The sequence below is a fragment of the Pseudorasbora parva genome, chromosome 25 (assembly GCF_024679245.1).
Source record: "Pseudorasbora parva isolate DD20220531a chromosome 25, ASM2467924v1, whole genome shotgun sequence".
NCBI lineage: Eukaryota > Metazoa > Chordata > Actinopteri > Cypriniformes > Gobionidae > Pseudorasbora > Pseudorasbora parva.
The window spans coordinates 21,328,135-21,349,189 of NC_090196.1; the positions used below are offsets into that span (position 1 = coordinate 21,328,135).

Sequence of the window (21,055 nt, forward strand, 5' to 3'; positions counted from 1 at the left end):
TGGAAGAATTAAATCCATCTAAAATGTATTTGCCTTCGAGGTGATTTTAGAATCAGCAGATTCAACATGACGCAGTTTCCCGCCTTCCCCTTTTTTTCCTGTCAGTAACTTTATTCGAGGAGGCTAAGTTGTTTTTTCATCTAGAACTAAACATGGGTTTCTTAAAACAGTTAGATGTTGAAAATTTCAAATCCTGGAGAGGAAAGCAAACTATCGGCCCGTTTAAAAGGTTTAATTGCATAATTGGCACTAATGGATCAGGTAAGTTGGTAATTAAGCTAATTTGCGTGGCTAATCTTTCAAATTCGCGCTACTGTATTTTGCTTGCTAGCGCAACACTAACCTAAATTATTAGTAATTTCGCTAAATAACGTGCTTTATTTAGATGGTTTGCGTGCTTCACACGTTTTCACTTGAATGTTAACAATAAAGTTACATACATTTATATGGTAACGTTAACTGTCAGTTTTAACGTTACCTGTCTTATTATTTTGTCTTCCATAGACAAATCGAGTTTTATCATTAAGCCATTTTCATAGAAAAGAGCGTTGAAATAAGTGTTAATAATATTAATGGGGCACTAAAAGCGTAACGTTACCGTAGCAGTCTTAAGAAGAGGCATAACGTTACGTACATATTGTATAGCGTATTATATCACATAGTGTAACTTAGTGTAGTTTATAGTCCTATCATCTCATACCATCATTTTTTCCATGTTACATCAACATGGAAATACATTTCCATTCATCTACATGAATTTGAACTTCATGTAACGTTAGATATGTTTGAGAGGCATCATCGATATGATCATATCATTACAGTCAGGGATAGTTCACCCAAAAATGAAAATTACCTCATGATTTAACGTTACTCACATTCAAGCCATCCTAGGTGTATACAACATTCTTCTTTCAGACGAATACAATCATATTACCAGTAAATTAAAAAGTTAAAAATGTCCTTACTCGTCGAAGCTTTATAATGGCAGTGAATGGATGTTTCTTTTTTGAAGTCCATAAAAGTGCATCTATCCATCATAAACTTAATCCACTCAGCTCCGTGGGGGTTAATAAAGGTCTTCTGAAGTGAAGCGATGCATTTGTGTAAGAAAAATATCCATATTTAAAATGTAACTTCTGCTAACAGTTGTACGTGTGTTCACGAGAAACTGGCGATCCAGTGTATGACATAGAGGGATAGAGCAAATATTTCTTAGAGGATAGAGCAAAAAAAACCTGGTTCTCGAGAACTAGCATATTCTCACCGGACCTTCCTACGCTGGAACGCCAGTCTCTCGTGAGCGTGTGTACGACAGTTAGCGGAAGTTAGAATTGGATAATCCGTACGGATTGCATTTATGAAGGATAGATGCACTATTATGGACTTAACTGTATTTGTCTGAAAGAAGAAGAATCATCTAGGATGACTTTAGGGTGAGTAAATCATGGAATAATTTAAATTTTAGGTTGAACTATCTCTTTAACACACAATTTTGATTGTTTATTTTCTCCTCTTTAGGCAAATCTAATGTCATGGATGCTCTTGGATTCGTGATGGGAGAAAGGGCGGCAAACCTCCGTGTCAAGCACACCAGAGATCTCATCCACGGTGCCCACATCGGCAAACCCGTGTCCACCTCCGCCAGTGTGACCATGATCTACTGTGGAGACAATGATGAGGAAAGGATCTTCAGTAGATGCATTTCAGGTGAGTGTGATTGAGCTCTGTAGAAATACATTATAGAACTGAACTGAATCGTTTTCATTTGGAACCAATATCTTTTTACAGGGGAATCTTCTGAGTATCGTGTGAATGGTAAACAGATGACTTTGGCGAAGTACACTGGAGAGCTAGAGAAGATTGGCATTGTGGTGAAAGCGAAGAATTGTCTGGTGTATCAGGTGCTTCAGTTATAAAGTCAACAAATGCTGTATCAGCCTTTATGATTAATTGTTAATAATATAATTTTTTATTCTTACTCTGATCATGGATTTATTTGTATATCAGGGTGCCGTGGAGTCAATTGCCATGATGAATGCCAAAGAAAGAACAAAGATGTTTGAACGAATCAGCAACTCCGGAGAGCTGAGCGCTGAATATGATGCCAAGCTAGCGGTCCTGCAGAAAGCCAAAGAGGACACCCAGTTCCATTTTAACCGAAAGAAAGCGGCTACAGCTGAGAAGAAACAAGTCTTCAAAGATAAGACTGAGGTAAGACCTGTCAGATGTCGGAATATATATTTTCCTATGTTACATTTCCTTGACAGTGTATTTGTCTTGATCTTGTCAGGCGGAAAAATATCAGACGCTGGTGGACGAAGTCAGAGAAAGCAAACTCCAGCTGACCCTCTTTCAGCTATTCCACAATGAGAAAAACATAGACGCACAGTCAGATTCGTTGAAGGTCATACAAGAGGCTGCAGTGCAGCAGAAGAACAGCATGGATGTTTGGGAACAAACTGTGAAGGCTCGGAAAAAAGAACATGGGCGTCTGAACCGAGAACTTCAGCAGTTGGAGAAGGAGATCAGGTGAGTGCACTTTCAGGGTTTTTCCTACATTGAACATTTTTTGGCGGCCAAAGCATTATTTGATGAGTTATTGTGATTTATAAATTGATGTAGATGACAAATGCGCATGACTGGGCGTACGTTAACTGAGTGAAAGAGAACGAGCAGAGAGCCCGCACGCACTCTCTGTCTTCAAATTGATCACCGTCTTAGCTTTTTCTCACTCGCGCATATCAATCAAAATCAACTGAACTGACACAATGGTAAAAGGTCGGAAGACTGAATCCATGTTCCATATGGTGTGTCCGCACAATATTTTCCCTGAATTACTTCTGGATGTGAATTGTGCTCAAAAAACGCACCTCTTTTGACAGACGTTTTGCACAGGCACCTGACATAAACCATACTTTCAAATAAACGGAAAAAGATCCTTATGAAGTGTTTTCTGTGATGAAAAATCTTTTGCGTTGTTTTAACAGTCTGGATTCACACATAACACATCCGCTTTTGTCCGATTCGCGAACTAATGACTCATTTGAACCGATTCATTTTAATTAACTGATCTGTCCAACACTGAACTCACGAGTCATTGTTTAATCATTTACTCACAACACCTCTGAAATGAGAGTGCAAGTGTGCTTACCCCATTAAACAAGAGGGGTTAGTAAGAATTAGTCTTAATAATCCACAGTATTTTAATGTATTTATTTTGAGTATTTATATTGATAACGTGTAGTAATGGTGAAACCAGAACAACGCAAGTTGTTGATAGCCAATAATCAGTTTTGGGCTCACAGATCACACAAGTAGGTACTTTTATTGTTGGTGTGTGTGTGTACGCGTGTGCACGTGTGTGCGCGTGCATGCGTGTGTGTGTGTGGTCCACCGAAGACCATTTTTCTGACCCAGGAAAAACCCTTACTTTAAAGGGTTAGTTCACCCAAAAATGAAATTTATGTCATTAATGACTTACCCTAATGTCGGTCCACACCTGTAAGACCTCCGTTCATCTTCAAAACACAGTTTAAGGTATTTTATATTTAGTCTGAGAGCTTTTCTGTTCCTCCAATGAAAGTGAATGCACACTATACTGTCCATGTCCAGAAAGGTAATAAAAACATCCATATGTGACATCAATAAAGTAGTCCATATGTGACATCAGTTAGTTCATTTGAACCTCTTGAAGCATCGAAAATACATTTTGGTCCAAAAATAACAAAAACTACGACTTTATTCAGCATTGTCTTCTCTTCCTGGTTTGTTTTCAATCCTTAAAAATAAAGATTGAAATGGTTATGAATCAGTGGATTGATTCATGATTCGGATCGCCAATGTCACGTGATTTCAGCAGTTTGGCAGTTTGACACGCGATCCAAATCATGAATACAGTCTTCCCTCATCTTCATTGACATTTATCTGAAGCCTATCATGCATTTCCCATGGAGAGTAGTATGGGAGCTGTGTTGAGTTCTGATCAAATGCGTATGCAAAATTTTTGGATCCGATTTGAGCTTAGGATGCATTGAAATGTTTGATCTGCTGCGGCTAAACCGTATGTGACCGGCTAACCGTATGCATTGTATTCTAATCAAAACTACGAACTAGTTAGAATTACCAATATTTTAACACTTTAAAGATATTCTGTAAACACTATTTTTGTAAAATGGTGGTTATTATTAATTATAGCAGAAATTAGTATTTTATAGTTATTAAATCAATATTTATGTAATCGTCATGGCTCTTTTTGAAGGTGGTTTTTTAGTGAAATTGTAAACTAGTCTGTTCCAGCACAGCCCCTCTAATTTGACAGAGATGAAAGCGCAGTAAAATGTGCTCATGGTCTGGCTGAAGAGTCTCTAGTGCAAAATGTTCCCACAAGGTTCGACCCTTGAGATGATCAGCTGGATTATATGCAGCAACGGTCCCTTGATGGCAACATTGGCGCTGTAAAAGCACAAGCTAGAAATTTCATTATCTGCAGAGTTTGATAAATTTGCCAGGCTGGAGAAACTACTGGAACCATGCAGGTTGGTACTTAATTTTTTTTGGAGATGTTATTTGTAGTCAGTATGACTAATGATTTCTATGTCATAAAAATGTAAATCATTTATTTATATCATTAATAAATGAATGATTTTTATAATTGCATTTAAAACATAACCTGTACATATTTTGACTAGCTCATGTCAACTGCTGTGTGTATATGAGAAAGAAACAAGGAAAAAAGTAAAGCAGGAGAGAGAGAGAGTGAGTGAGTAACACTTTACAATAAGGTCTTATTAGTGATATCATGAAACCAAAATTATGTCTTCGATACGATACCAGACTAAAATACCTCAGTGCTGATACTAAATCGATACCACATAAAAAATAAATAAAAATAAACAGTAAAAGTAATAGAATATTATGACAACTTATTATTCATTGTTTAATTTTTTTTGCTAAAAATGGACTTAGCCAGCATGTTCCTGCCCTGGTTTTTGATTATTCCCTCCTCTTATTGCTATAATGACTACATGCTAGTGAACATCCTTACAGAGATCACATTATCAATCATGTTATCATTCACTAACCTTTCACTTCTGAACTAGCCTGACGTGGTCAACAGACAAAGGAAAGACCTCAATTGGATAGACCTACAACCAGTCAGAGCTACAGACTACAGAAGTGACGCATGTTGAGCAACGCATAGCTGTCAACAGAACTCAACTGCACACATGCTGCCTGGAACTAGTAGAAGATGAGTGTAAACAAAATGTAAACTATTATTTGAAAGCTGGAACTGAACCTGGCAAGAACACATGGACCTGATTGTCTCATATTCCACAATAAACTGCTCTTAAAAAGTCAATAAACAAGTTGCAAAAAAATATAACTTTTTGTCTCAGCCTACCTATATGATGACTGTTGTCTCGTACCTGATTGTGATGTATAATATTCCTCTCTTGTCGTTCCAAGCATGCTTAATTCTCTCATCATTTCAGCTGTAAAAGTCTACTTTATATCACGGTGACAGATGTATGCGTCTTTGCAGATTTGCATTTCGACTCGAGTTAACTCGCATAATAACTTGCCCTTTTGGACTAATGATAGCTCATTGGGTCATATTTAGTTACCATCATCTTTGTGAGCTGAGACTGACCACCAAAACTAAACAACATGGTTAATTCAAACAGATGGAACCATGTGTAATGTGTTACTGTAGAGAGAACATGTTTTTGATTAAATAATAAAGTCAACGCAATCTATTAATTAGATGTGTGTTTATTATGCAGATATGTCATGGAACTTCTTGCCACTTGTCCCATAACATGGCTGTCTCTGAAGATGACCCTGCTTACATAGGGCACATTAAGGATGCATTCAAAGATGATTTGACAAAGCACATGGAAAACACAAACATTACTTGGCTCAAAATAGCAACAGCTCTTGATCACAGATTCAAAAACGTAATTCTAATAAGATTCTAGAAGAGAGGCTCCACATCACTCATATGCTGAATCAGAGCCATTACAAAAAAAATGGTCTCCTCTTGATATAGAGTCAAATGATGAAACATCACTGGCATCCAGCCCTCTTATTAGATTCAGTGCCCAGCATGAGCCTTGAACAATCCCCTCTACAATGGTGGTCTACACACAGCAAAGGTTATGACAAGCTGGCAACTCTTGCACTGAAATATCTAGCAATTCCCGTGTCAACTATTCCGTGTGAGAGACTATTTTCACTCGCAGGACTCGTTAACAAATTTGTATATGTTAGCAGCATGTTAAATGTTGACTATAAAATAAGATGACCTTACATGTGAGAATAAGTTGTGCTGTGTGACAATCAATTAACATTTGTGAAACTGTTCAATTGAACAAATTAAACATGCTAAACAAGATAAATGGTGTGTGGATGAGGTGCGTTAATCTATTATACATATATATATATATATATATATATATATATAAAATAACAGTTTACCTATTATATACAGTGTGTATGTATATATATAAATATATATATATATATATAATATATATATATATATATATATATATATATATATATATATATATATATGTCTCGTTCAAAATAATAGCAGTACAATGTGACTAACCAGAATAATCAAGGTTTTTAGTATATTTTTTATTGCTACGTGGCAAACAAGTTACCAGTAGGTTCAGTAGATTCTCAGAAAACAAACAAGACCCAGCATTCATGATATGCACGCTCTTAAGGCTGTGCAATTGGGCAATTAGTTGAAAGGGGTGTGTTCAAAAAAATAGCAGTGTCTACCTTTGACTGTACAAACTCAAAACTATTTTGTACAAACATTTTTTTTCTTCTGGGATTTAGCAATCCTGTGAATCACTAAACTAATATTTAGTTGTATGACCACAGTTTTTTAAAACTGCTTGACATCTGTGTGGCATGGAGTCAACCAACTTGTGGCACCTCTCAGCTGTTATTCCACTCCATGATTCTTTAACAACATTCCACAATTCATTCACATTTCTTGGTTTTGCTTCAGAAACAGCATTTTTGATATCACCCCACAAGTTCTCAATTGGATTAAGGTCTGGAGATTGGGCTGGCCACTCCATAACATTAATTTTGTTGGTTTGGAACCAAGACTTTGCCCGTTTACTAGTGTGTTTTGGGTCATTGTCTTGTTGAAACAACCGTTTCAAGGGCATGTCCTCTTCAGCATAGGGCAACATGACCTCTTCAAGTATTTTAACATATGCAAACTGATCCATGATCCCTGGTATGCGATAAATAGGCCCAACACCACAGTAGGAGAAACATGCCCATATCATGATGCTTGCACCTCCATGCTTCACTGTCTTCACTGTGTACTGTGGCTTGAATTCAGAGTTTGGGGGTCGTCTCACAAACTGCCTGTGGCCCTTGGACCCAAAAAGAACAATTTTACTCTCATCAGTCCACAAAATGTTCCTCCATTTCTCTTTAGGCCAGTTGATGTGTTCTTTGGCAAATTGTAACCTCTTCTGCACATGCCTTTTTTTTAACAGAGGGACTTTGCGGGGGATTCTTGAAAATAGATTAGCTTCACACAGACGTCTTCTAACTGTCACAGTACTTACAGGTAACTCCAGACTGTCTTTGATCATCCTGGAGGTGATCATTGGCTGAGCCTTTGCCATTCTGGTTATTCTTCTATCCATTTTGATGGTTGTCTTCCGTTTTCTTCCACGTCTCTCTGGTTTTGCTCTCCATTTTAAGGCATTGGAGATCATTTTAGCTGAACAGCCTATCATTTTTTGCACCTCTTTATAGGTTTTCCCCTCTCTAATCAACTTTTTAATCAAAGTACGCTGTTCTTCTGAACAATGTCTTGAACGACCCATTTTCCTCAGCTTTCAAACGCATGTTCAACAAGTGTTGGCTTCATCCTTAAATAGGGGCCACCTGATTCACACCTGTTTCTTCACAAAATTGATGACCTCAGTGATTGAATGCCACACTGCTATTTTTTTGAACACACCCCTTTCAACTAATTGCCCAATTGCACAGCCTTAAGAGCGTGCATATCATGAATGCTGGGTCTCATTTGTTTTCTGAGAATCTACTGAACCTACTGGTAACTTGTTTGCCACGTAGCAATAAAAAAATATACTAAAAACCTTGATTATTCTGGTTAGTCACATTGTACTGCTATTATTTTGAACAAGACTGTATATAAAATAACAGTTTACCTATTATATACAGTGTGTATGTATATATATATATATATATATATATATATTATATAAGTTATTTATATATTGTGCATACCATTTTGTGTGACAAAAACTAAAGTAATGGCTGCAGATTTTAAAAAAATATCAATCTTACTGTATAATGTTCTTCCAGATCTCAGGAGCAGATTCTTAATCAGCAGAGGCCTCAGTACATCAAAGCTAAAGTGAACACTTCCCACCACGAGCACAAAGTGGAGGAGGCGCGTGGATCGCTTCAGAAGAACAAGAGTCAGCAGGCCAAAAAAGAGCAGGAGCTGGAGGAGCTAAAGAGAGAGCTGACTGAGCTTGAGAAGGCCTGGAAGGCCAATGAGAGGCAGATGGAGGAGGAAGAGGCTCAAAGAGGAGCCGGAGTGCAACTAGAGGAGGCCCAGGTAAAAATTAGTGTTTTGTGACCATTCCCTTTTTAAGGCCAACATAATTGCATTGTTAAATAATAATCGCTGAAATAAAGTATTGGGGGATTTCTTTTTATCTATTGGGGCTGTATTTTATAGTTGAAAAAGTGATATTGGTTACTATTTTTCCTTGATGACATTCTTTCTCATTATATCGCCAGAATAGAAGCTGTTTCTGTTTACTCATAAATAGGGCCAATTGTTTAAATATTGAGTGTAAAAGTCATGTGATGTGTAGCCAAGTATGGCTAAATTAGTGCTCTACATTTCACCCATCCAAGTGCCACAACTGTAACATGGTAACATTAATATTGAAAACCTAAGGGCTCCTCAAGCCATAGACTCTTTTAAGAAAGAACTAAAAACCTTTCTTTTTAAGCAAGCATTTTTTACTTTTTGCTAACTTTTTATTTTATTTTATTTTTTATGTGTAGCACTTTGGGATTGTTTTTAACTATGAAAAGGGCTTTACAAATAAAATATATTATTATTATTATTATATAAATTTTATGTTTGTCTTTGTACAGATGGAACGGTATAAGGAGCTCAAAGAGTTGGCCAGGAAAAAGGCAGCAATTTTAAACCAAAGCGCAGAGAAGCTGCACTGGGAGGTAAAAGCAGACCGCGAGAAGCTCCAGTTTGACCTAAGGAGGAAAAGTGAGATACAGGTAGGCTTCTGTCTTTATTTATAGTTACTTCATAATCGATTACGTTGACACGTGGTTCCAACCCTAATTTGTACTTCATATTAGTTGGGCTACTACTTTTTACTGTGGTATCACAACTGTTTGAAATTCTTAAAATTTGGTGTTCATAACCTTATTACAATACAAGTCTACAGGGTTCAAAAACAGTGAAAACTATAACTTCTGGTTCCAGGGTAAAGTAAAAATGTGGGCCAGTAGAAAAAAACCTTAACATTGAGCCCTGCAGTTGATTTCATGATATAAATGTTTGTTTGCAGATAAATATGAAACACTCTCAAACACGGTTGGAAGATTTCAGCAGAAGGGCAGAGAAGCTGGAGGAGTATGCCAGCACTACTAAGTATGTCACTCTCACATACCCCTCTGCACTATTAAGAAAGAACTGACATTTTGGAGCTTGTAGGGATATGATTAAGATATGTTTTGTGTTATTGTATTCATTAACAAACTGAATTGCAACATGATTCACTTCGACTGTCAGTCACATCTTACAATTTTTTTCTGAAGGAAAGCTCTGGAGGAGCAGTGTCAGCAGGAAGAGCAGCTGGCAGAGGAGCTGTCGAGAGGCTTCATACGAATAGAGGAGGTGAACGATGAGCTTGCTCAGGTTTTGACCAAGCTGCAGAACGCTCGCCTGGACAGCCAAGAGAATCGACGACAGCAAAAACGAGACGAAGTCCTTGAAAGCCTCAGGAGACTTTACCCTGATACAGTGGTACTGTAACAATCAGCTTACACAGCCTCCTAATGCCCGTGAAGCAGATTAGACCTTGTTATTTGTCATCTATTAGATTGAAGCATTTCAAAAACGTATGGAAATGTATTGTCTTTTAAAAAATTTCCTTTTTGACAGTAACATTAATTACTATTGGGGGTGGGGGTATGCGTGTGGGGGTTATACTGTGACTTTCTATTAATAGAATTACACAAAAGTTTTATGGTTTTCACAAAAGTTTCACATTTTAAAGCAGCACTAGGTAACTTTTCAACCTTCATAATATATTTTTTTAGACTCTTGTGATGATAAATCGACTTACAATAGGTTGAATGACACGTCTGCCATAGCCTGATGGGGTCTGTATCGTTTTTAATCGTACTTTTAAACTTCGGGTTTCGGGTAGTAACCCGAGAACAAAAAAGAACTACAAAATTCGACTGCTTTAAGGCATTTACGTCACTTCCACCAACACCCACACTTCCTTACATTCGGACGTGCGAGCCCAACTTTGTTCGTCGGATAATATAGTCATGTCCGAAGCAGCACAGACACATAAGAAAGAAAAGGTTTTGTTGGAGGAAAGCAATAAGAGGAAACGAAAAAGTGATGGGATTAAAGGCAGGACGAGGATCAAAATGTGACCAGCGTTTGCTCGTCGGCGTGAGCTGAAGGAGGCGTGCCCGACCGATGCTGTCATGCTTGTTACGGTGAGCTACCACTCAAACATTGAACTGAAGTATCATATAGATTCTGTAAAACGGTAACCAATAGACTACTATAATGACGCTGGCTTGTAAACGTGAGCATCGTGATTATTTGAGCATCGTTTGAAAAAAATAAAACCCATGAAATTATATTCATATGACATGCTGAAACATATGCCACTGACTGTAACGTTACCTGGGATGAAGACATTTCACATGCGACGCCAGAAGAACTCGAACTCCTCTTGCAGTGTTCAGAGGAACTGTTAGCGCTGCACCGACCCGCGGCACCACTTTTATGAAGTTATTTGGCCCGCACCGCACCACTGTATATATTTTTACAACCCGCCGGGCACCCGCGACCATTAAATAGACATACGGGGTCTGCGGGTTATGAGACGAGCCACGCATCACTAGTTCAGGGCTATCAGGGTTGTCATATCAACAAATGCACGCGCGATGGCATCCCCTGTTGTAGGATTACAGAGCTTACGACAGTAGTTGAGGACATTATTTTTTCCAAACTGTAGAGGGACCCCGAGAGCAAAAGTAGCCAAGTGCGGCTTTAAGTAGTAACTGTTTTCCATATTGATAATAAATGTTTCTTGAACAGCTAATTAGCATATTAGAATGATCATGTGAAGACTGGAGTCATTTTGCTGAAAATTATATATATATATATATATATATATATATATATATATATATATATATATATATATATATATATATATATATATAATTTCAGTATATTACTGTTTTACTGTATTTAGTTCAAATAAATGCAGCTATGGGGAGCATAAGAGACTTATTTCAAAAGCATAAAAAATATTGCAAAACCCAAACATTTAAACGAATGTGCCTTTGCTTAGTTTAGTCAATATATTGTAGTGTTATTCATCTTTTGACCATCTTTTGAAACTCTTTTCAGTATGGTCATTTGGTGGACTTGTGTCAGCCCATCCACAAGAAATACCTGCTCGCAGTCACCAAGGTCTTTGGCAAGAACATGAACGCTATTGTTGTGACAACTGCCAGTGTGGCTCATGACTGCATCAGATTTCTGAAAGAGGAAAGAGCTGAACCAGAGACATTTCTTCCTATTGACTATATAGATGTGAGTGACTCATATATATATATATATATATATATATATATATATATATATATATATATATGTGTGTGTGTGTGTGTGTGTGTGTGTGTGTTTAATTTTTTTTTTTTTTTACGTAATAAAATGTTCATATGGTTCAATTAGTAAAGAGTGTGTCGATTAGTAACTGTTGTATGTGCATCAGGTACACCCTCTGAACGAGCGTCTGAGAGAAGTGCAGGGAGCAAAGATGATGGTGGATGTGGTTCAGTGCTCTCAAAATGCCCCTCAGCTTAAGCGGGTGATTCAGTTTGTGTGTGGAAACTCCCTGGTCTGCGAGACTCCGAAAGACGCCCGTCGCATTGCCTTTGATGGCCCTGAGCGCCTTCAGGTGAGTACATACACCTGTATGCCACAAGATCACATCATCCTTTCAGGCCAATTACTTTGCTTGTTATTTATCCTAAACATCTATGACTTGTGTTACATGTACAATGTTTAGACGGTGGCTCTTGACGGCACCTTGTTTCGCAAGTCTGGGGTGATCTCAGGAGGCTCCTTGGACCTGAGCAAGAAAGCTCGACGCTGGGATGAAAAGGATATGAATAAACTGAAGGAGGAGAAGGATAAGCTGTCATCCGAGCTGCGTGTAAGTGTTCCAGATTGCTAATAGACACTATAAATATCTGTGACTGCAGACATGCAGTAAAAAACAAAATTAAAATATTTAGATTTTCGTTGCATGAAGGAACAAAATCACAATTAGTCAGCATGTATTTATTGTTTTATATATAGCAGGATTTTGGGCCAATGAGATTTCGGTGTGGGCGTGGCTGCTTAAATTGAAAATAGAGATTCACTTTTTCTTCAATTTCTCCACAGTGGTACAATATTGGCTAATACTGTTGATGTTTGTGCAGGCCCTGATGAAGCTGAAACGTAAGGAAGTTGATTTGAAGCAGATCAGGGCTCAATCTCAGGGAAACCAGACTCGCCTCAAATACTCCAACTCAGAACTGGACTCCTTACGCAAGAAGAGCATCCCAGCTTGTCAGGCTGTAAGTCACACACTTTCTTTTTTCTTGCCTCTCCTCCATTGTTGCATGACATTTAAAAAGCTCTAAAACTGTTATGAAACCTTTGTGTGTGTATGTGTTTGTGTGAACTTCAGGAGATTTCCAAACTCAGGAGTGAGCTCTCCAACCTCGAGGCCCAGATTGAGATACAGACTGAGAGTATAGAACTAAAGGATAATGAGATGAAGGCTGTCAGGGACAAAATTCATCAGGTCAATTGATTTAAGTGTTATCTTTAAATGAGGAGAACAAAATAAGCAATCAAACCAACAACAGGGCAACAATGTTTAAGTGCTCTGAATAGTCCCAGTTAGTCTAGCACAGTACAGTCCCTGACAAAAGTCTTGTCGCTTGTGTACAAATTAACCTAAAGTGCCGCTGAAATATATTTCTAATCAAGATTTTTTTACAAGAAATGGCTCATTTTAATCCCACCAGCTTTTGTGATAATGTTTCAGTGAAAAACTAAACTTTCAAAAAGTGTTCTAATATTCACAGCTTGGTAAAGCCCATTGAGTCAATTTTTGCAAAGAAGGTGTTGCCACCTTGTCATATGAGCTTCACCTGTGACTAATAATGGATCAATTAGGTCTCAAGTGTGTATAAAAGAACCCCAGTACACTAGACCTTCACCAGTACAGAGGATAAAAAAAAGATTTGAAGAGACTGGAGACGTTTTTGACAAGCCCAGGTCAGGCAGACCCCGCAAGACAACCGCTCAAGAGGACCGTTTGTTGGCTCGAAAATCCAAGACCAGCCCATTTTCCACTGCAGCAGAGCTCCACGAGACCTGGTCACCTGAAGTCCCTGTGTCAACCAGAACAGTTTGTCGGATTCTGTCTCGAAATGGCCTCCATGGTTGAATCAGTGCCCAGAAGCCAGCACTAAACAAAAGACAATTGAAAAACTGTGTGGCATTTGCCAAGGCCCACAGCCTGCTAAAAGGATGGACGCAGGAAAAGTGGCAGAAGGTGGATTTTTCAGATGAATCTTCTGTTGAATTACACCACAGTCGCCGCAAATATTGCAGGAGACCTACTGGAGCCAGAATGGATCCGAGATTCACCCAGAAAACAGTGAAGTTTGGTGGCGGAAAAATCATGGTCTGGGGTTACATCCAGTATGGGGGTGTGCGAGAGATCTGCAGGGTGGAAGGCAACATCAATAGTCTAAAATACCAAGAAATCTTAGCTACCTCTTATTCCCAACCATAAAAGAGGCCAAATTCTGCAGCAGGACGGTGCTCCATTGCATACTTCCATCTCCATATCAAAGTTCCTCAAGGCGACGAAGATCAAGATGCTCCAGGATTGGCCAGCCCAGTCACCAGACATGAATATCATTGAGCATATGTGGGGTAGGATGAAAGAGGACGCATGGAAGACGAAACCAAAGAATATTGAAGAACTCTGGGAGGCATACAAGACTGCTTTCTTAGCTATTCCTGATGACTTCATCAATAAATTGTATGAATCCTTGCCAAACCGCATGGATGCAGTCCTTCAAGCTCATGGAAGTCATACAAGATATTCAATTTGGATCTCACAGCACCACAACTTAATTTGCTGACATATTTTTGTATTTGCAGTAAATTTGTTCAAGTTCTGTATAGGCGACAAAACTTTTGTCTTGCCAAAATTTGACCTTTCTGTCTTGATTAAATTATAAATATTTTTTCTGTGAAAATTATTTATTTCAGTGCATGAAACATCATTTGGGAGGGTTTTAGCTTTTCATATGAGCTATTTCTAACACCAATGAATTAATTAAAAGTCAGGTTAATATCAGGTATTTCTAGAAAATAGATAAGCGACAAGACTTTTGTCAGGGACTGTACTAGCAAGGTACTTTTTTTGTGTGTATAGATAGATAGATAGATAGATAGATAGATAGATAGATAGACACTGTATATAGAATAGTAATTGTTAGTATTAAAGTGAATAAAGTATGTACATTTTAGCAGTATTAAGTGTTAAGGTTGTGTAAAGTGACCACCCACCAATCACTACTCCCTTTCACTATGGTGGCCGTCACAGGACAAAAATATTGTCGCTGGAGAGAGCAGAGAGTGACGCTCTTTAGAGAAGTTTGTCAATTTAGGGCTACTGTAGAAACATGATGGCGCAAAATGGCGTGAAGCAATGGCAAATTAAATTGATCACAAGTGACATTTAAGTTATTTATAATGTTTTAAAAGCTTTCTATTTAAAATAAACTATTTTGAAGTTTCTACTCATCAAACAATCATGATTTTTTTTTCATGTTTTCCACAAAAACTTCAAGCAGCAAACTTGTTTTCAACATTGATATCATAATAAGAAATGTTTCTTGAGCAGCAAATCTGCATATTGGAATTATTTCTGAAGACTGTGACACTGAAGACTGGAGTAATGATGCTGGATATTCAGCTTCTCCATCACAGAAATAAATTACACATTAAAATATATTAAAATAGAAAAGTTATTTTGCATTGTAATATTTCACAGTGTTACTGCTTTTATCGAATAAATCCATTCTTCATCCATGAGCATAATATACATTTTTCAACAAAAGAAAAATTGAATGACCACAATCTTTGTAATTATCAAAGCTAGCACTTGGCAATCTTTTAGGCGTACACAATTATTAGCCACTGCTGAAATTGATAATGTCTCCGCTCTAAAATAAATTATGCTGAGCGTTAAATATTTTCTTGGCTATAAATTTGTATTTGTGAGTCCAAACTCTATAAAAAAATCTTGATATAATAAAAAAAAAAAAATATTGGTTAATATCATTAATTTATGCTCAGCTCTCTTGTGGGTTAATCTTGCTAATCTTAGATGGAGGATGTGGTGTTTGCGGACTTCTGCGATGTGATCGGTGTGGCTAACATCCGTGAGTATGAGCAGGATTATCTGAGACTGCAGCAGGAGCTTGACAAGAAGCGGTAAGACCTGCAAAACATGTGAATTGGTACAGTATAGCATGAAATATAATGTGAACTAAATCTGGCTAATTAAATCTGATTGTCTAGCCTGCAGTTTGAGTCCCAGCATACTCGACTAAGTATCCAGCTAGAGTACGAACAGGCTCAGTTGGAGAAACTCGTCAAACAGATGAAGAAGATAGAAGAGACCATCGAAAAAGAGGAGAACTTGATTATTAGCTTGAAAAAGGCAAACTCACTCACCCTAACTTCGAGATACAACATTTTACATTTTGACAACCTTTAACTTTTTTTTAAATCTGTTAAATGCCACAAAATCATTATTTAGACATTGAACTGGTTATGTAAAAAGGTTCTGACATGTTGTTGTTGTTTTTTTTGCAGTTGTTTTCTGTACTTTTAATATTTTAAGTACTTCTGTCTGTTCCCATTGTCTCCACCAGGTGGAGGACAGGCTTTTGATAGCTGTGGAACAGACACAATCAAATCTCCTAGAACTGAACAACCAGCTTTCAAAAAAGACAACTTTAGTTAATGATGCCAAGATAGAGCTTGACAAGACTCATAAAGGCCTCCAGGAGAGAAACAAGTGGGTGTCTGAGCATGATAATGGTTGAAACGGTCCTAAAATGGAACGTTAGTGTTATTTATTTTATTTGCCTTCATTTCTCATGTTTGCGTGTAGGGTGCTGGTGAAGCTTCAGAAGGAAACAATCTGTGCTGAGGCAGCCCTAGAACAGCTGAGACTGAGCAGACACAACCTGCTGCTTGGGTGTAAGATAGACGGCCTACCTTTGACACTGATTTCGGGAGAGCTGGATGACATCAGTGATATACAGGTGCAAACAGATTCTACTCGAAATAAGACAGCACAGGTTATATTCTCTTTGGTATTTTTCTTATTCTGCTTGTTAAGTGTACTCTAACTTTATTGCAGCTGGACTCAGAGTCTCAGAGCATCAGCACACTGGATATTTACGAAAGAGAAGCGCAATTGGTGTTTGACTATTCAGCTCTGGACAGGAGCCTTAAGGTGAAAACAACATTAAAGCAAGTCTCAGTCAGAGTGGTCATTCTTATGTTGTAGAAGTGATTTTGATTTAGTGTGTGTGTGTGTGTGTGTGTGTGTGTGTGTGTGTGTGTGTGTGTGTGTGTGTGTAGGCCCTCACTGAAGAGAGTGAATTGGAGGCTCATTTGGAGAAGCTCAAGGAAAGCGTCTCCTCTGTGGAGTCCATGATCATGATGTCCCGAGCTCCCAACCTGAAAGCTTTAGAAAAGATCAGAGAAGTTAAGGACAGCTACCGGGAAGTCATGGATGGTACGAGACAACTACATAAACATTTCATGGTGGGGACTAGGGGTGTAACAGTTCAAATAACTCAAGGTTTGGTTTGTATCACCGTTTTAGGTTGACAATTTTGGTACAGTTCGGTATGTGCTATGTTCAGGGGAAAATGACTACACTGTCAAATAAAAATAAAGAAAATAAGAACAAGTAATCTAACTAAATGCAACAGCACAAATAAATACTGTAGTGCAAAGGTACTAATAAAATAAACAGCTTTTCAGTTTTTTTTTTTTTTTTTTTTTTTTTTTTTTAGATTAGTTTTCATAGAGTTCTCATTCACAACTTCTGGCTCTTGAATGTTTAAATTGAGAAAACAATTTTTTTTACAGATGACTAAATATAAACCTGAAAATAATGCTATGTGAACCATTTATGTTAAATTTGAGTCTGGAAAAGTATGGAATTTTAAAAGGAAAAATATGTAGGAACCCTTGTTTTGCTATTACCAGACCAAGCGCAATTTAAAATTGAACATTGGTCTGGGGAGTCTGCTCTGTAATTTCTACAGCACAAGGGGCGTAATCAACTGGCATTATTCAAATAACTCTGTATGCAATTGAATAGTCCTTCAACCAATCAGACCACAAGAGGCGTGATGAACAGGTGTTAAACCTGCTAATAGCATGCCAGGTGGATAAGCCAGTCTGATTGGTTCCCGCAAAAGTGTATCAGAAGCAGTAGAAATGAATGTAAGGAGTTGCCGGGCGAAATCAAATTGCCGGCAGATCAGGCTGGGTTTACCCAGTCTATAGGAACTAAATAATAATAATAATAATAATATATTTTATTTGTAAAGCCCTTTTCATAGTTAAAAACAATCCCAAAGTGCTAAGGGAACTAGGGATGCCACAATACTCAATTTAATATTGAACCGTTCAGTACGGCATTCATGGTTCAGTACGCGCTTTTGAATTGCTGTGTTTCCGGTTTTGCATTTAATTATTCTATTTCTCTTCATTTGAAATATTTATCTCAATTTATTTAGGCTCTGTTTGAGTGTGCCTGTGTGTCTACACGCTGATATGAGCAAATATCCAATCATGCACTAAAGTTATAAAAAGTTAAATAAAGTTAGATAAAGTTATGTAGCCGCTTTTTAAAGCCTCGCCAGTTAAACATTTCATTGGCATTTTACATGCGCTGAGCGCGCGCGCCTGGCAGACAAGTGATTACTGGACTAAGTAGTCTTAGTGCGCTAATACTGTCAAACAAAACATAAACACAGTCGGTTATGTTTAAAGTGAAAGTCAAATTGCATGTCTGTATGAGATGCGAGCAGGTCTTAGCAGCGCAGACTAGTGATTGTGAACGCTTGTCCTTAAAGGGACAGTTCACCTCTAAAATTATAGAGGTATTAGAGGCATTAAAATCACTCACTGCTCTTAAAATAAAGTAATAATACAGTAAATTTCAATCAATGTATATTTTATATTGAAGACTGTAGTTTTAAATTTAGCCTACATTCATTAAATGTCATACTTAAATGCTGCTGCAGCCTACATCTCTGAGCTGCCACTGTAAATCTTTATATATATTTATTTCATATTATACAATACACTAGGAATGTGTACAATTAAAGTTTTAAGTTTAAGTAAGGTTTTTCAAGTCTTTTAAGTAAAATAAAGAAAAGAGTATTACAATAAAAAAAATTCTCCTTAACCCCTTTCTGTTCCTGTCGCCTAAGAATAGCATAGCAAAAAACCGTACCAAACCAAAAACCGTGGTAAAAAACGGAGGTATGTATTGAACCATGGACTAATTGTATTGTTGCATCCCTAATAGGAACCCTCTATTTATTATACTATATTTTTGTATTTTCTGTTTTCATTTTCATTTCAAAGTTTTAGTATTTTTGTTGTCTGTTTTTATAATTTGTATTTTAGTGTGTGTGTGTGTGTGTGTGTGTGTGTGTGTGTGTGTGTGTGTGTGTGTGTGTGTGTGTGTGTGTGTGTGTGTGTGTGTGTGTGTGTGTTTATATGTTTGATATAGTTTACATTGTTATTTTATTTTGCTTTAGTACATTGTTTAACTAAAAGAAAATGATAAAGTTTGCTTTGGCAACTAGCTGAAGTTTAAGTTTGTCAACTAACAAAGTTCGGGTGTCTGGGTGTTTGAGTTACCTCTCTCTTTTTTGACCATACATGTGTTTGTGTCCCTGTAAAACATTCTTCATGTTTGTGTTTTTACCTCTCCATACTCAAAAACCCTCAGCTTTTGAGACCAGCACACATACCACTAAGAAATGCAGTCAGGAGTTTGAGCAAGTGAAGGCCAAACGTTTCCATCTGTTTAATCAGTGCTTTGAACACGTGTCTATCGTCATTGACCAGATCTACAAGAAACTCTGCAGAAACGGCAGCGCTCAGGTCCGTACTTGACTCACTCCTTGAATGACTGGATGTTTATTATTTTGTATTGTAATATAAAACTTTGTTTTTACACACATGTGTTTTAGGCCATTCTCAGTGCTGAGAATCCAAATGAGCCTTACCTGGATGGCATCAACTATAACTGTGTGGCTCCTGGGAAACGATTCATGGCCATGGACAACCTGTCTGGAGGAGAGAAGGCCATCGCTGCTCTCGCTTTGGTCTTTGCCATTCACAGGTGAAAAACAGCATAAGCACATAGACAAACTTCTTATAAAGTAATATCTGACTACAAATATAGATTTTTTGGATGTGGAAGAAAACTAAAAATGATTGTTGTTTAATCTTAGCTTTCGTCCTGCCCCGTTCTTTGTGCTGGATGAAGTGGATGCTGCTCTGGACAACACAAACATTGGCAAGGTAAGATCAGACTCAATATCTCTAAAACGTGCTGTTTTTTATAATCTTTATCTACCATGATAGAAAGACATTGGTTTCTTTGCAGGTTACAGGATTTTTCCGGATGATGTCAAGAGAGAACTGTCAGATCATTGTGATCTCCCTGAAGGAGGAGTTCTACTCACGGGCAGACGCTCTTCTTGGAGTCTATTCTATGGTATACACACGTCCACATTGTATCACATCAATCTCATCACTCATGGTCCATTTAGAGTCCCCATAAAATCAGGCTAGGTAGTACATGTCTGTTAGCTTTGAGATCATCTATATTTTTTCATCTGTTTTTTTTTCTAGCATCCTTTGGATGTGTTACATTAAGTGATAATGATGTCATTTATTCAAGAGCTTTTAAACCGTTTAAGGGTTATAAATGCAAAGAGATGCAAAAGCATTAACTGCAAACTCTTAATCAGTTGTGTATGAACTTTTTCAAAGTAACCACCTTTTTCTTACACTTTAGCTTAATACATGCAGGGATTGCACCAAAATATTTTATTAAATTATAATATTTGGAAAAGACAAATGTTTATTCTTAAAAAGAAGACAAACCATTCATTATTTACCAGCTTCCTTTTTTCAGCAGGAAGTGCATCAACATATACATTAAACTCACTTATCAAGTTTACTTAGGAGTCTGTAAAAAGAGTCTTTTAAAATTCATCTCATTTATCATGAACCTTTTTCTGCTTGTTTTCAGTTTGATGAATGCATGTTCAGCCGTCTTCTCACCCTGGACCTCACCCCGTACCCACTGAACGACGAGAACGGCACAGACAAAGAGATGGACAAATGATTTAAATGGGTTCATGACAGATAATGACAAAAATGTCCTTCTTGAATGTTGAATGTTATACTGTGAAAGTTAAAAACTTTAAAAGTTCATGTTAATGCTGTTTTTATATTTTTATTTTTGTTCAACATGTAAGGTAATTTTAATACAGTTTTATTGTTTGACTTTGTGAAGAGTTTTGTTTGAATTTATTCAGTAGTAGTTGT

General features: G+C 37.4%; 1 protein-coding gene across 1 annotated transcript; it reads left to right on the plus strand.

Annotated features, from left to right (window-relative positions):
* Positions 1–56: 56 nt before the first annotated feature.
* Positions 57–21,018, plus strand: smc1b (structural maintenance of chromosomes 1B). The gene is made up of 25 exons (XM_067436885.1): positions 57–261; positions 1,519–1,707; positions 1,789–1,901; positions 2,008–2,211; positions 2,291–2,529; positions 8,374–8,632; positions 9,184–9,324; positions 9,621–9,703; positions 9,871–10,078; positions 11,717–11,902; positions 12,084–12,269; positions 12,381–12,527; positions 12,799–12,936; positions 13,050–13,166; positions 15,777–15,883; positions 15,971–16,112; positions 16,327–16,472; positions 16,569–16,722; positions 16,821–16,916; positions 17,045–17,201; positions 19,443–19,597; positions 19,687–19,838; positions 19,951–20,020; positions 20,106–20,216; positions 20,757–21,018. The coding sequence occupies exons 1-25, from the start codon at positions 153–155 to the stop codon at positions 20,850–20,852; spliced, it is 3,705 nt and encodes a 1,234-aa protein (XP_067292986.1). The 5' UTR covers positions 57–152; the 3' UTR covers positions 20,853–21,018.
* The last annotated feature ends 37 nt before the right edge of the window (positions 21,019–21,055 follow it).

Bases quoted from the DNA above. Each gene is read 5' to 3' on its own strand.
- smc1b (XM_067436885.1), top strand. From the start codon at position 153: ATGGGTTTCTTAAAACAGTTAGATGTTGAAAATTTCAAATCCTGGAGA. The intron at 16,113-16,326 runs GCAAACTCACTC...TGTCTCCACCAG, and splicing joins TGATTATTAGCTTGAAAAAG to GTGGAGGACAGGCTTTTGAT. The intron at 17,202-19,442 runs GTACGAGACAAC...AAAAACCCTCAG, and splicing joins CTACCGGGAAGTCATGGATG to CTTTTGAGACCAGCACACAT.